Source organism: Diuraphis noxia, unplaced genomic scaffold (genome assembly GCF_037042655.1).
Source record: "Diuraphis noxia isolate RWA-SAM2 unplaced genomic scaffold, SU_Dnox_SAM2 contig0003, whole genome shotgun sequence".
Classification (NCBI taxonomy): Eukaryota; Metazoa; Arthropoda; class Insecta; order Hemiptera; family Aphididae; genus Diuraphis; species Diuraphis noxia.
Genome location: NW_028301713.1, coordinates 80,933,045 through 80,950,834, shown reverse-complemented (window position 1 = coordinate 80,950,834; position 17,790 = coordinate 80,933,045). Strand labels below are relative to the sequence as shown.

Sequence of the window (17,790 nt, the reverse complement as noted above, 5' to 3'; positions counted from 1 at the left end):
TCATTTATTGGATGACTATCTCTAACATTTGTGGTATTAAATCTAGTGTTAGTTGGTACAAAGTTACTTTTGGTGTATGGTTTTTTGGCACGCTGGAGATCCTTGTATATGGAACAGCCTTTGTAACTTGCAGGATGATCGCCTCTACAGAGAGCACACTTTGGTGGATCGGAGCGTGGATTTGGACAGTCGGGGGACTTGTGATTTGAGCCACAGCGGACGCAGCGTGAAGGGTAACCGCAGTAGGTTTTTGTGTGACCGTATTCCTGACAGTTTGTACATTGGCTGATTGTTTTAGACTTGTAGGGCTCTTCGACTTTGATTTTCGTGTGCAACAGTGAGGACAGATGAAAGATTTCAGCTGACTTGATTGATGGCTCTAGATCTACGAAAAAGAGCGGAAGTGGAATTTTTGTTACTTTGTGGAGAACATTTGTAACACGTCTTATTTCAAACAAACGAACTTCTAGTTCTTCTTTAATTGTGTCTACATTAGTGGTTGGATGAAGGTTACGTATGACGACACGGAGTGGTTTATCTTGTTTGAGCTGGTAAGTGTGAAATTCCGCTTCTTGATCTTTTAAAAAGTGAATAAGTGCCCTGTATGATTCAGGATTCGATGTTTGAATTTTTAAACGGTCAGCAGACGTTTTGCAGAAGAAATTATCTACACCAATTAATTCAATTAGCGATGTACATAGGTCTAAGTAGTTTAACACGCCCCTTACAAAAATAGGAGGTGGGGGTTTGAAAACTTCGTCTGAGATATCATTGTTTGGTTCGTCAGGCAGCTGTTGAGAAGACGAGTTTTGGTCAGGCTCGTCAAGTTGATTTAGGATTTCAAACCGATTTGTTGATTTAAACAGTTTGGTTTTTTTTTTTTTAATATTTTGCGATATAATATTGACCTGATCGCTTGTCGATGAGGTTTGAGAAGATGAAGAGAGATTTCTTTTACCTTGAGTAGCATGAGTAACATTGTCATTTGGATTTTTATTTGAAGTTGCGTCGTCATATTTGGTATTAGAAGCGTGAGGGTTTGACTTAATTGGCTGACTGGACGTTGTTGTTTTGCGTTGACCGATTTGCTGATTAGCTCTATTATTAATATTATTCATAATTAATTAAATTGCGGCGGCGGCGGCGTGTGTTTGTTTTATCTAGACCGCCTGGTGGCGGTCGCAGATAAGGAGAACTCGTATGCACTATTGCGTAATAACGCAGTAATGTGAGTACGGCGAACTTATGTAAGGATTTTAAACGACGATTTTGGAGAACTTATACAAGCGACGTTGGTAAGTTTATCATAATAAAAACACTGCTAGTAGGTTGCGAAAAAAGAAACACTAAAGTACAACTAAGATTTACTCATTGTCACTGAACAGTGAACGCTAATGAGTGCGATTATATTAATTACGAGAGGAGCGCACAGAGACACGTGTGTATCGGATGGCTTCCACCGCGGAACTGAAAGTATATAATGTATTAAAATATTATGTCCATACAAGTGCATTTCAATTTCAGCTGTAGTAATTTGATGATGATCGAATTAAGTAAATTACGCGCATTTTAATTGATTATAAAATTGATACGTATACTATATAGTAACAAATAAATTGCATTAAAGCATGGTACACTAAATGATTTAGTTCTTACATAAAGTTCGTGAACAGTAAACAAAATTTAAATAAACAGAGTTATAAATCGCATATTTCTTAAATGTTATTAACTTAATATAGAAATTTTAATTCTCACATAGAAAATACTGATAATAAAATAGGTAGAAGTAGTGTGGGAACCAAATTCAGGCCGGGAGATTAAAATGTATCCAGGTGACTCTTGATTTACCATTTAAACCATTAAATATTTAATGTGCCTATCCAAAACTATATTGCAAAAACTAATATATTTTATTTCATTTATAATTATATTACTAGTTTCAGTTATATTAAGATATTTTAATTACTATTTTACTATTTCGTTTAGCTTAAAATGTATTAATACATCATCAATATTTAAAAAGTATAATTAGATTAACGCAATATTAATAATTATAATATGTTGTGATTTAATGGTTAAAATATAATATATAACCAGTGGCGCATTTAGGAGAGGCAAGACAGGAGTTGGCATATGTATGATTTTAAAAGCAGCCTGATGAGCAGATTTTTTTTGGTTTGACCACCATTATATTTTATTAGCGCAAAAACATGTCTATTTTATATTTTTAAGCATATTTGGTTATTATGGAAATAGTTGAATGTGTGTGTTTTATGAAGGCAAAAAAATATAATATTTATTATGTGTTTGCTAGTGGTTTTTTTCATTAAGTTATTCATTATGGGTGGATTTGGAATTATATTCGCCTCCCACTTTTAAAAACTTAAATTACGCCACTTTGTATAATATTAGATAATAAGTTACAAAATATACATATAAATATATAATTATACATTATACGTGATTTTTATTTATATTAATTGTGTAGCAAACATTAAAATATGCATATTTGCTTTTATCATGGGCAATTTACTAATAATTATAGAATGGCACTCTTCATTTTTCAACCGTCTAAGATATGTGGCGCTTTTGAGTTACTAGGTTTACTCTGAAACGGTACAATATAATATATTATGAATACTATATATTTATATTAAAAATATGACTGTGTTATGTCAGCATTCAGCTATCAATATATTTGGTTTAAGTTGGGCTGATCTATGTGGAATGGTTCTGTGGTTGTTATTAAGAATATTTTTCCGATAAAAATTTAAATTAAAAACAATAAATATAGTATAACATTTATCTTGATTAATTCTAAGGAAATATATGTGCTATATAATATATAATAAATATATTTTTGTATGATGTGAGGATAAGCATAAAGTTTGTTATTTTTAATAAAGTTTTAAAATTGCAATCCATCGTTAACTACTAAAATATTGTAGGGTAAATGAAAGGCTTTATGAATATAAGATTTAATGAAAAGGAATAAGTAGCTATGTATTCAGAAATGATGTATTAATTTTAAAATATATTTTTAACAAACATTACCAGCAAAAAAATCAAATAATATTTCGAAATTGCTCATAAAACATTGGATCAAAAAGAGTACCTTTAATGCTATATATATGATCAATGTATAAATGTGACTCGTTTTGTTGACAAACACAACTAAGATTGGCAGTTCTACTTCCGTTGTTGTCTTTCAATAAAATTATGTTTTTAATAAGAGATTTTCTCAGTTAAATATTTGTACTTGAACGATTGCTTTATTTTATTTACTGTACTGCTGTTGTCATATTGCAGAGCATATTACAAAAAATATTATTGTTAGAACTGATTAGAGAAATAAACTTTACGACACAGAATTTCTGTTTCAACAATTTTTTTTTATTGATTATGACTAAAAATTATTTGAATTATCTTCAATATTCCTTAATTTACGTATTTTATGGTATCAGATACACCTAACAATGAACTGTATTGTAGCGAGTACTACCTCTACCATAAGGTACTCTGCAAGGGCAAAAGAATTTTAGTGTTCAAAATGTATTATTTGAATTTCGATCCATTCATGAAAAAATCTAACATTATGATTAGTAATAATTTTTACACACATAACTAACATTTTATATTACGCCTTTGGCAACTAAGGATTATTATTTACCAGTCTGGTAGAATTGATCATAACATCGTATATGTTTAGGTAGATGTTAGACAGTTATTGTTATTTAAATTGAAGTTTAATATGTCTGAAATCTCTCGTGCTGTAATGCTGGTATTTTGTTAAATCTCTAATAGTACGATTTAGGGATTAAAATTTTTTTCGATTTTTTGAGTATTTGAATTTAAATAGAGATTAATTTTGGATATTATTTAATACACATGGGTGCATGTATGATGTTTATTCCTATTGAGTAAATAGTAAGTTTTGGTTTGATGTGTTTGGTTGCTTTTAGAAATATGTATTACATAATATATTAAGTGAGCCGGTTTTAACTTCTGTTCCTTAAAATAATTTTTTTAGATAAAAAGATTTTGTGGAATTGTTAAAGATCTCCATGGACTTTGCATTCTTCATAGTTAAATTTGAGGCAGTTGATAACTATACATGCACAATTTACCAGAGGTATTTATTATTTATATATCCCCTTGAAATGTTATTTTCACCACATTTTACACATCTAGATTGATGATTACAGTAGGTACCCTTGGGTGTAACTATACCGTTGTGCATTGAACTATTACAAGTCACTTCAAGGGTGAATATAGTAAATTGTAATTGCTCTATGTTAGCGAGTGCTTATATCACTCTATATATATAATATAAAAAAAAAAAAAAATTGGGAGATGTATTTTTATTTAACTATGTTGAACAATAGTCATGTTTCTGGTATAACCCTCATTTGCATTCATAGCATTTTTTATGATTTCGACAGGAATGTGTGAAGGTGTCCTTATTAGTTATTACGTGTGAAATTAAGCATTTTTTCTCAACTTATCATTTATTTTTTGATATCCGTCATTTAAATATTATGTAGTTAATTTTGAACCATTTCAATGATTTTGGCGATTGATTTGTCAACATTTTTGTACTTTCATTCCAGTTTTATTTAATGTTTAGGCTTTGTGCAAAAGAGGCAGTAACTGGCAAAAGGATGTGTAAGTTTTATTGTTGAATTAGTTCATGTATTCGTTTCCATTGGAATAAAATCATTGGCTGAGCAAAATGGAAGATATATATCTTAAATTTTTAAAGACTGTTGGAGTTAAGCAGTTTAGTTTTATTAGAATTATATGTTTAACAGTTGGGTTAGACATCTTGCATGCCGCCTATTCAAATATGTTTGAATTTTTATTATTTTCAAAGTGCTTTCTTTGTATCCAATAAAATAGAGTTTTTATTTATTGGTGGTACTAATGACTTTTTCTGTGGCTTTTACTATAATCATTGTTTAGGCAAAGGTAACTTATTAACCATTGTTCTATTTATGAGAGATAGAAAGTGGTATATCCTCTAGTATAAATGTAAATTATCGGTAGTATGAGAGGGAAGGTTGTTTTTACTGACGGAAATACATATAGAATTGAAATTAAATTCTTCCTTGCAGTGTAATATAGTGAATACATGTGTTGCAAACGTTTTTTTGAATTTTTTTTTTTTTGGTAAAATATCGAATGTGATAAAATAAATTTTATTTAGCAGTAGATAAAAACTATCTGACTTTAAGGCTTTAAAATATATTTCATGATTTAACAGTACTTATTAATATAAAAATTTAAAAGCAATACAAAAATAACTTACTATGCTATTATTTACATGAATGTAGTGAAATTGCATATCGATAACGCCGTCCAAAATATTAAAACAAAATAACATATGGAAAAAACATTAAAATTACACAACGAATCCTATATTATTATTTTTAAATTATCGAAAGAAGGCATTTAGAAGAAAATAATAAAACCCATTTTTAAATCGCCAGTAAATAAATTGTGGTTTGATTATCAAAAAAATTTTAAGACAATTTTAAATTAAATCAGTGTTTCAAAACATCTGTAGCTGTAAATTTTTTTTAATCTATAGTTTTTAATATTAAAAAAAAATAGATATATATTATTACAATTGTCTAAACAATATTTTGTAGAGAACTAAATTTACAATAATGTTTAACCTTTAAATTGTTTTCAAATATTACAGTTTTCTAAAAATTCTAATTAAGACATATAACCTTGTATATCATATATTACATTAAGAATTATTAAATTTATAAATCTCATTAACTGTTGTTATCACATATATATATATATATATATATATATAATTCGTAAAGCTCATTATAATGTGGAATCTAAGATCGTTATATTATCACTATAAGATCTTTATTATTTTTTGTACTCTTTTGAAATATTAAATTATGTTATTGGATTTATTAAATAGGATCATTGCAGATAATCGACTATTATGTTGCAATCGACTATATAACCAGTTAACACAGAATAACGACCTAACTGTATAGTAATAAATTTGTATATTTCTTAGTTAAGAGTTTACTGATAAATTATGCTAATAGTTTACCATTATTTGTTATTATTATAATTATCTGATATACATATTATCAATGTATAATTTTCAAATGCTTTAGTAGTAATTGACATGAGTAAAAAAATATTTTTAATTAATAAATAATAATTGTTATTGTTTGTTTGTTACAATAAAATATGATTGCAACAAAGAATTAATTAATTTATACAGTATCCCACTAGGATTTACCCATTGCGATATATCTCCTGAGATAATAAATATATTATAAAACCCATAGACAAGGGCTACATGTATTTAATTTTTTGGTGAAAAGTCAAAAAAATTATTTTTTAATTGTTGAAAATTCAATTTTTAATTAAACTCTAGTTTATTTTGTTAAAAAATTTTGACCTTTCGACATTTTATTTTCGTTAATCACATGATTTTTAATTATACTTTAATTGATAGATAATTCGTCAAAAACTAGTTTTTATTCGACGGCGAGTCCCCCTCTACAGCTGATAGGTATATCCTCACGGGACACCCTGTATACATGCAGCTTGGAGTTTAAATATTACAGGATATTGTGACATCGATACATTTTAATTATTAATATAGTAAAACTGTAAAATTACACGTAAAACTACATCATTATGCATGTTAATAATTACTGCAAACAATTTAATTTTCAAGTATTAAAACTTTTATGAAAACATTTTTATTGTAAAGACCGTATTATCATATTGTTAATTTATCCTGCTTTCATAATGTAAACATTAATAACAAAAAAAAACTTTTTAAAAGTATAATACGTCATCCACACATTATAAAAAATGTTTTAATTTTAAACTAAATAAAGGATATATATGACATATATACCTTTTACTACTAAGTTTGATTTAAACACTTTTTACTATGGTAGTGAACATGAAATATCCATGAAAGTTGAATCGTGTTTTACATATTATAAAACGATGCCAAAATACAAGCCGATAAAATATGATCTATTAAAGGATGGAATTTATGTAATTAATTGTAATTAATTAATTATTAACTATTTACATTCTTCACATACATATTCTATTGGAACCACTATTATTGGCAGATAAATTGATATTATATAATATAATGCACTGTTATTAAAAATAACTCACAGTTGTATTGATTTTTAACTTGATAAAGTGTTCGCAAACATAAACTAAAACGTACTCATATAACTATAATTTAAATTTTAAATCAATGAATTAATTGCATAATATAGAAAACCAAGGATATTCAAGTGTTAAGATATTATATTAGAGTTGATAACAGAATTATTTAAAAATGTATGAATTAATTTCTAATTTTGAAAACAATATCTTATATTTTATTTTATTTTATGGAAAACTGCTTGATTTTGAATTAAATTATAATAATTTTTGTTTCAGTATTATTGTTCAATGTAGGTGCATATGTTTAAGTATTTGACTCTACTGAAAATTTAATAACTATAATCTATGTTAGTCAACATCAAAATTAATAATATACAAAACTAAAATAACAAATGTTGATAGAAAAACATTTTCTTAAAATGGCTATGATAACATTATTATTATGCTATAGTGATAATAATAATTTATCGTCATATTTTACGCAACACTTAATTAAAATGTATTCTATGGTCAATTAAACCCTTAAGACTTGGCTGTAGTTATGACATTATACTCTGTTATCTGGAAACCGTTAATTTAGATTTTAAGATCTATGAGCTGTGAATTGTAAAGTTCCTAATTATAATTTACCAAACATTAATATCTACATTAACGTTATAAATTATAATTTATAATTTATTAGTTTTTTATTTTAATAAGTTTATTTTGTATAACATGAAATATTTAAATAATTCATTTTTTCATGAATAATAATAAACAACATTTTTAATAGAATAAATATATTTTGTAAAATTATTGAAATACTTTTTAATCTTAAATTATTAAACTAAAGTTTTTTTAAATTTATAATTTTAATATTATTAACTACTTAAAATTGGGACAAAATTAAAATGTCATTAAAATATTAAAATTAGTATATGATTATTATTAAATTATTCATATTTATTAAAATGTACTTTTATTGAGTAAAATAAAATAAATTAAGTGAACTAAAAATTAAAGTTGCATCCACTATATATTTTATCATAAATCTTGATTATTGAGTATTTATTTTATTAAAACAGGGCATTATTTTGAATTTTATCTGTGAACAAAATATTTTAATGAACACATTTTACGTAAACTTTTACCCCTTAATTTTTAAATATATATAATGATGGATTGTATTGAAATTAATTATATGGCATATCTATTTTTCTATAATATAATCAGCAATTTTCATTCAACACTGAGTATTCAATGGTAGTTTAGTCTTGTAATATAATATTGTATGCGCTATTTTTACAGTGTATAATATGTTATTCTTGATTATAAGCGATATCTGATGTTACAAAAATCTAAAACAACGATTGTATTTTACGTAATATGATTCATTTTTTATTAATATACTATACAATAATAACCGGATTTCATAGTCAAGTATTATATTTGTATAAAAAAAGTTTAATCTGATAATATTATAATGGGTCTTATAACTACAACAGTAAACAAAGTAGGTAGTTGTTTGGGAAATACATTTAGAATTCATGAATCGAAATTGACTTACACATTTTTAGCAAGTATGAAATGCGAATAAAATACTCAACTCACTAAGTTTTTAAGTATATTTAATAGTTAACACAAATCACAAGTAATTGGACTTTAATTCCATAGTTGAATAAGTTTAGAAGTTTAAGTTACAATTTTAGATTTAAAATGTTAGGACTATTTTTCAAAAATTTAAAACACAAAAATTATAATAATAATAATAATAATAGTAAAAATTTTAATTTGATTAATAACTTTCAAGGCATTTTTAACATTGAGTTAAAGTTATTATTAATACCAAATTGACTTAATTACTTAACAGTACAATAATCTCAATTAGGTCAATAAGTCATTTATTTCTACTCAAGTAATTGTTAAGAAAAATTAAAAATGTTTACAATAGCTAGATTTAATTGCATGTTTTCAATATACATAAAATAAAAAAGCAATATGGTTAAGTTACCTGATGAAATGTATTCGTACCGGAGACGGATTAAAGAATTTGTAATATTTGTTATGTAACTAAATGTGTTATGGAAGTTTTGATTTTGAATTTGTTTAGCAATAGTTGGAAACTGCTATGTAAAAAATAATATATGGGGGAAGAATTTTGTTACAGACGTCTAGGTGTTTATGAGGATAAATGATACAAATGTTAGATGTTATTATACTGATATAACAGTCTTCGGAACTTATGTTTAGTCATCAGTGAATAGAATGATCTTTCAGCATGATGGTCATTAATAACAAATGGCGGTCGCTGTGAGACGTATACCGACATTCCGTCTCTTCCGATTAACAATATTCGCGTGAAAATTTGAAGTGTCGGTAGAGGACTAAACGTTATTATTCCTTTCGTTAGATTTGCTCTCGGCAGATAAATAGTATTATATTTGATATAACCATTTGTTATTATATGAGTTGGAAAAAATATGTAATAGAAATGAATCAAATTATGTAATCTTTTAAATAAAATTAACGTACCTATATGGGTTGTTTTACGATACTAATTGTTATGATAAAATTGTTACACCACTACCCAGTACCTATGCCAGTGAAAAAATTGTAAAGTAAACATCAGATAATTCACCGGATCACTAATTTTGATCAATTATTTTTTGAAGAACTCCAAAAATTCACAAAGTGATTGCATATAAATATTTAAAAAATCAAAAGTGAATAACTAATTTCCATTAAGCATTCAAATATTTATGATTTAATATCAACTTTAAGTACTTAAAATGTTGGTATAATACATTTGCGTATTATAGAAGTGTATAATATTTTTAGTAGAGAAACACAATCCCGAGTGCAAAATATGTGGTAAGACACTCTGTGATTGTGAATAATAAGTATATATCGATTTATTTTTTTAACAGTTAAAAGTAAATACTTATCATTTCTAAAGGTTTGACCATGTTTAAAATTATCCTAACGAGAATTTTTAAATGTATATTATTGTTGTGTTAATTTATTTTTCAAATTATTTATAATATATGACGCATTTTACAAAATGTTTGCAAGTATTTTAAATGAGAACATACATTTTGCTTATGCATATGCGTTCCACAAAATAGTATTACGTTTATAGTGTTGTATGAAATATTGCAGTTTGTAATTAATTCTAAATTAGTATACAATCATTAACAATGGCATATTGGTTTTCCATGCATTTTGATATGAATAAAAGAAATCACAGCAAAACGATGAAACAATCTGTACGAATCGCACGTGATTTATAATTCGTGCGCTACAATCACAATATTTATTGCATAAAATAGTCTGTTTCTTCGCAATACCTTAATGCGAGTTCATTGTAAAATATATTAAAGTTATGTCAATACGTCAAAATAAATCATTAACCGATGTTATAATAACTCACTTTATTCGTATTATATTGGTACTCACACGCACCATAATAACACCAATGTAATCTACGACAATGATGATTTTGTTACGCTGTCTGCTATTGATTTCCTCGTGATTACACTCGTAATATGTATAAGATCTGCACAACTTCTACTGCAGTTCTAGGCAGAAATGACCTCGGTGGGTTAATAATATCAAATTATAAATAATAAAATTCCGTATAGTTTTGACTTCCAACATAACTAAATCACAACTACTGAAAAAAAGCCGTGTAACTCACTCCACTCCGTCACCCGTATACCTAATTCACGTTGAAGTTTGAATTTTATATATAGACGAAACGAATTCAACTCAAGTATATATTTTCTGTTTGAAACATATTTTCTAGAATCCTTCTTGCGTAAAACTTTTCGAAATAATAATCGTGGTTACTCCACACAATTTAAATAATTGTAATAGGTTGTAAATATATCTATAAAATTATAACTATCGTGTTGATCATAATATTCTATCCGCCTATTATAATATTACTTATTATTTATCTTGCATTATGATTTACAGCTGTTTAAAAATTCAAAACCAAACGATTGATTTTTTATTTAAATAAATATTTAGTATATTAAGTTGTACCTATTTATTCTTTAAATAAAAAATGTTGTATCAACAACTATATTATACTACGATTTTCATACATGTAACCGTGGCTAGATTAGAGTTAATCGTGACGTGTATATTTTGACACGCTAAATTAAAAGAAAATAAAATTCTAAAAATATTTTTTCTTCAAAATAATGACCGTTTAAGAGGCATTTTTACCAAGGAACGGGAAAAAATAAATTTTATTTTTAAGGTTCATGGCGAGGAGTCGTCCTATATATTCGTAGGCATATCGACTTAGTTTTTTGCAAGTATTATGTGGATATGTCTCCGCCGCACCGGTGAAGTAACATTGTACACCGGAACAATACCGTCGCCGTTAGGCGATTATATTTTTCTGACACGTATTATGTATTATACCAAATTCGAAAAAGCAGATGTAGTAGGTCATTCTGTATGATATTCTGATAACTACGGGTGTGTTCGGATCACAACATCAGATTTCTAGTAATAAAAACTACATATCAGCTATTAGTTATACAAAATAGAAATAGTATATTATGACGATCAAATTCAAAACTTATGGAACTAGTGTGCGAATCAACGTAGAAATTTTGATTTTTTTTTACTTTTCAAAAGAGTTATCAGTCTGAACGAAATGGCATTATTAGAGTTCATCCGTAAAAATATATTTACCAGTCCTATGTAATGGAAAAACATTCAATTGTTTGTGTTAATTTTCATTTACAGTCACATCTCGTTCGACAATCACTATTGTTTCATTAACACACAGACCTGAGTATACAGTTTGTATTTTTTTTATTTTTGCTTTATCAAAAAAACATTAATTTAACAAGGGCTTTATTTAAAATAATGTAATATAAATCTGAAAAGAATAAAGTTAAAAATATACTAAAACAATATTAATTAATCGTAAAAATAGGGCCAGCAATAATGAAAAACTGTAACAAAGTTAAATAAAAAACTATGATTATTAAAATTTAGAGTTGTAAAAATAATATTCATTGCCTCTCTTACAGAATTTAAACACATAAATAATTAATTTCGAACACCATTCATTTTCGATACTAATTTAATTTATTGCATATAATTAATTCATACAATAAATTGTTCAATATATTATTCTTCGTTATAGCTTTACTTGTTGTAATTTTATGATTTATGATTATCATGAAAATAAAAACATTAATAAATATTCCGAACTGTTTATTTGCAAGATTTTTTTTTTTAAACAAAACTTATTTTATACCATGACAAAAGTTAACAAATTAATCTATTTTAATAATCTGTTTTAATTTTTGTTGGAATATAACTCTTTTAATCTTGGAGTATTTTTAATTAATTCCACGTGTGACTGAAACTTAAAATACTTTTTTTTTAATCTACTAAGAAAGGTAAGGTGTAAATAATAATACTATGTGCCCTTAACTTTTATACAATCTAACTTTGTATAACATATATTTTAATGTTATTGTAGTATAATTTATGATTTGTTTTATTGCTATTTTTAAGTTAAGTTTCTTTAAATTTTAAAATTTTATTTTTATTTGGAAAATCATTAATTCAGTGTTTCCAGTATTCGCCACAAAGGTGCTGTAGAATCAGTAAGCATCAAAAAAACAAATACTTTAATACTCATATATTATATTTTGACAGAAAAAATCCACAAGTAACTTAATGGCATAATATACATTAATAAACAATAACAATATAGTAATATAATTTTAAATTTTATATCAGTTGTCCTGTTTTAAAATAATACACCAATGTCAATTAAATTTTTAATGATAATGTCTTCATTAAAATGAAGGGCCCCAATGAAGATGTTCAGTTTGTTTGTATGGAAAATAAAATCACAATCATGACTTAACAAAACCCTTGCCTACTATTTATTGTGCGATGTTTTTAAATTTCACATTTTCACTTAAGTCTCGAATAAAGGATGATGCGATAAAAAATGTACTTAAAAAAAAAGCAAAGAATAAGTCACTCATTATTAGCTCGCAAATATCAGTAGTTGACCCTGCTGGGTATCCAGATAGAGTAAACGACAATGTCGAATTTTTGACGATTTTTACATCGGCAAGTCACCATCAGAATTCGGATGGTTGCCATATGCATTCTATACAGATCCTGTGGTTGTTAAATTTAATAGTCACGCATGTCTTTTGTTCTGTTCCCAGAAAACTCCATGCATGACCTGTATTTTCATTTTTCAGGTCGGTTTATTTCTTGCACTCTAAAAATACGTTTAGCAATTACTTAGCCAACCCACATTTGTTTTTACTTTTCGTTGCGTGCTATCTCACCACGGTAATATAATGACGTTCTCGCTGCAGTGATTGGTATCCCTTATTCACGCGATCATCGAAAAAGTTAGAGATGATACGTAATTTCAGATTGCTAGTCTACCATTGTTACTACCGCCTGAGCCAATGACGCATCTAAAGCTCATACAAGGACTAAGAGATGATACATTTATATATATATATATATATACATCCTTTGATAAGTACTAAAATATGGTAATCACACTTGCTGTTATATTTCTTGATTATTTTAATAGTAGTATATCTTGTTTTTATACAATAATTTTATATTATAAAAGATGCGTTTATTTATAAACGCATAACAAAAAATCATAGCCAAACATAAATGCTTTTATAAAATACATTCAAGTTGTGATCAAATACAACCCAAACGGTCATATTATTACCTAACGTTGGGTTGGAGTGATTTAGATATTTTTGAATAAAAATTTAATAAAATAAAAAAAAATAAGAATTCAATAAATTTAATATTTTATCTTTATTGGTGAGGATATACAGCTGGTTCCAGATACAAAATACAAAAGAAAAACACATTTGTTTCTCCCACTTTATTTATTTTACTCATATTTAATTTCTTCATCAAGATAATATATTTATCATATATTTTCTTTATCAATTAAATATATTATGAATTTAGAAAAAATAATTTTTTTTTACCTGTATAGAAATATAGTTTGAATGAAATCTTTCACAATGGTTTGGTTACTTTTTTTTAGTAATATTACTGTAAGTATGTTTTGAAATTCAATCAATTTGAGATTCTCAACATAGGTATAAGTAAATGATAATGACTTTTCATACTTCTTTAATGATCTTTGTTGGAAATAATAATTATTTCTGAAACACTCAGTGAGGGCATTGAAAAATAAAGCTTGTCAGTTTCATTTTGTATGATATTCCAACCACAATAATATAGCCATACATTAAAAGTGTTATGCCATATTCAAGTTTCCGCTGTTAAAAAAAAAAAAATAAAAAAAATAATAAATAATAGACATTACAGCAACGGCCAACGATGTTGTATATCAACAGTGAAATTGACCATGTGAATATTTCGCATTAAAAAATTTAACCATATAATTTAATATAAATATTTTGTCAGTTAAATCAAACTAATGAAAAACACTTATATAAAAACATAAACAAAAAAAAAAAATTGTATAAAATATAGATACAATATTTTAATAATTAACAGGAAAAAGGTCAACTGATTTAATTATAAGCTAATATATATAATATTATAACTATTTAGTAAACATTTTAATAAAATGTGAATGAATTCATTTTATACTCGAGCAATAAGTTGTTGGTTAAAAATATTAAATAGGAGTTCAATGGAAAAATCCAATTGGTTCTTCTCGAAAAAATTGATAAAAATAAACAAAAAATGAACATCAAAACATTAATTTAATAATATGTTTGTAATACATTATTACTGCAATCGCTATTCATGTTTTATTTTAAATTTCTAATTAGACGATTCTTGTTTTTATTGTTGTTATTACAACAATTTAATATAGTCTGCATAATTTCTCAATTATTAGTTTTTCAGCTGTTATGTACAGATAATCTATACAGCTGCACCCTAATACGGTGCTTATTATATTTTGGTTTCCATAATAGATATTATGATTTTCAAATTATAATGGATCTTATTTTAGTATGTGCCTAAACGCTTAAGAAACATAATGGTTCTTTAAGGTGGATTACATTTTGACTATGAATTTGACATTAAGAATAATATTATGTATTCTACCGTGGTTAAAAACAAGGCCATATCTACAAAAATTTTCTTGGAAATAAAGGGTGATGTGCTAAAATTGTAGTCCTTATAATACGGATAATGGGTATGTCATAACTTATCGTCTGATTACATTTTTCGAAAAAATAATTAAAAATGCACTAATAAATGCCTTTTCATCTCAATAATGCCCTTAAAAAAATTCTAAAATTGTTTTTATAGACACAATACTAAAAAAGGGACAGATAAACAACGTTTCAATTTTTAGCCTTTTTAGCACCTTTTTAGCACACTTAATTATTAAACTAACAATTACCTATACAAAAACAAAATACTTAACTTAGACACACTACGACAAATAAGTATTATATTGAAAATAAATGAGATCGATATCTCCAACTGACCGATTGATTATTATTTTTCTGAATCCCGATAGTACATTACATACAATAATCGCTGGAGATAGATAAAAAAGTTATCCCATTCATAAATATTAAATATAACCATTGATATTTGATATAAATGGAAAATACCTAGAAAGCAAATATAATGAAAACAATGATATACGTATAGGCGGTATCTAATTTTGTTATAATATTTTGAATTTAATAATTTTCAATAAAAGCTCGTACAATGAATACCTCCATTGACAGTGAATAAAATTACCTATAAAATCGCAAAATAAAAATTTCACCTCTGAAGTGTCGGTTAGGTGCATCAAAGTTATTATATACTTGAAATACATAGTCCTTGACCACCCAAAAAATAATGTACTCTGTATTTAAATTCGGGTCCTAGTCATTACTCATTTACTAAATTATAGTCATTCAATTTATAGCATATATAATACATATTTAAATTGTTACAAAGAAAAGAAATAAGTTCAATATACCATTATGATTGATAAAATATTGAGTGTGGATTCACCAGTTTGACCTATATGGACACCCTCACTAAATACAACATTGATATAAATTATAAATAATAGATCTAAGATATCAGATATTTGATATTAATGTTTGATGTGTCAAAAAATATACTGCGTCATTTTGCATAGGAAAATGAACCACAGAATATGAAATAACGATTTTAAAATAATACAACAATTTGTTTTATTATAGGAACGGTTCAAAGTAATGGCTAATGTGGCAGTGAATCGGGCTAACATGCTGACGCGATTATGGAAGTATGGTGATCCTGAAGTAACAGCCTCCGAGTATTTACTGCACGCCGGAGTTATATCTATGGTAGAGTTCGATAACGACATATTTGCCGCCGGAAACTGCTATGACCAACATCAGTACAAAAAATATTGGCTTTTTTGTCCATACGCGTACAGACTTCCAGACGGTGATGGCATACTGGCTAAAGATTTGGCCGTCGAGTATAACTACTTATCCAATACCAGTGAATGGTTTTACATAGCTAGACATAAAGCGCAAGGCGTGATCAATAGGAACAATCAGTATAGTCACGGTAAGCTAAATAACAATATTATTGTGTACATTTCGTTTTAAAAACGTACTGTTGAATTAAAAGTTTTACAACTGTGATCTAGAATATGAATTTCACCAAAACGATAGTATATAATATTATTCCAATAAAAAAGTTGAAACCAATCTGCAACCAGTGTAATGGATTTCTAGAAACTTGAAAAAACTCCCGAGTGATTTTGAGGAATTCGTATAGTTTTGTAATATCTCATAATGAAAATATTTTTTAGATTTTCTTGTGTTATATTTTTATTTTTATTTTCGACGTAATTATGCATTTTTGTGAGGGTTTCATAGAGATCCGACAACAAACAATATATTATATAGTAACCGTCTCAAACTTCAAAATCTCTAAACATTTTTGTTTTTCATTATTTACTTTATTCCGCCGTTCAATTACATGACAATATTCTTTCTCTAAAGTAAGTGTTTTTTATATTAAAGGAAGATATTCGTATCATTCTAAATTATCAATATTGACGATAAACCACAAAATCATAGAATTGTTTTAATTTTATTCAACAAAAAAGCAAATATTTATTTCCTGTATATAAAATGATCAGTGTCGTGTCCTGGAGGGGAAGTGTATACTTCTCAGATAAATCATCTTATTTGTATCTTTGGTAATATAAACACCACAATTGATTCAAAAGTATTATTAGTAATACCCCCCCCCCTCACTAAAAAAAAAATCCCAATTGATCGATTGATAATATTATATTTCTGGGTATGCCATTGATATTATGGGCGATTGTAAACTCTCCCGATGGTAAACTCTTCGAACATACAGATTTTAAAAAATGTAGGGAATCTATTTTTTTCCTAAAAAAGGTTTTAACATTTTAAACAACTCGGGAGAGTTAACATACTTCCTACAGGTAACTATAAAGTTAACCCGGGAGAGTTAACAATTTTACTTTAGTTAAACATAATAGTAACCCGGGAGAGTTTACCATCGCCCGATATTATGAACTGATTTTTTGAGATTTTGTTACTTTTTTTAATAGTATCTATGCCTACATAATATATAATA

At 26.6% G+C, this 17,790-nt stretch overlaps 1 protein-coding gene across 1 annotated transcript in view; it reads left to right on the top strand.

Moving 5' to 3' along the window:
• The window catches only part of LOC107169935 (putative G protein-coupled receptor CG31760), a 112,839-nt gene that overhangs the window by 16,468 nt on the left and 78,581 nt on the right, over positions 1 to 17,790 (top strand). The window contains exon 2 of the mRNA XM_089222180.1: positions 16,386 to 16,740. Within this exon, the coding sequence (XP_089078306.1) occupies positions 16,386 to 16,740 (355 nt within the window). The remainder of the gene's footprint in view (positions 1 to 16,385; positions 16,741 to 17,790) is intronic.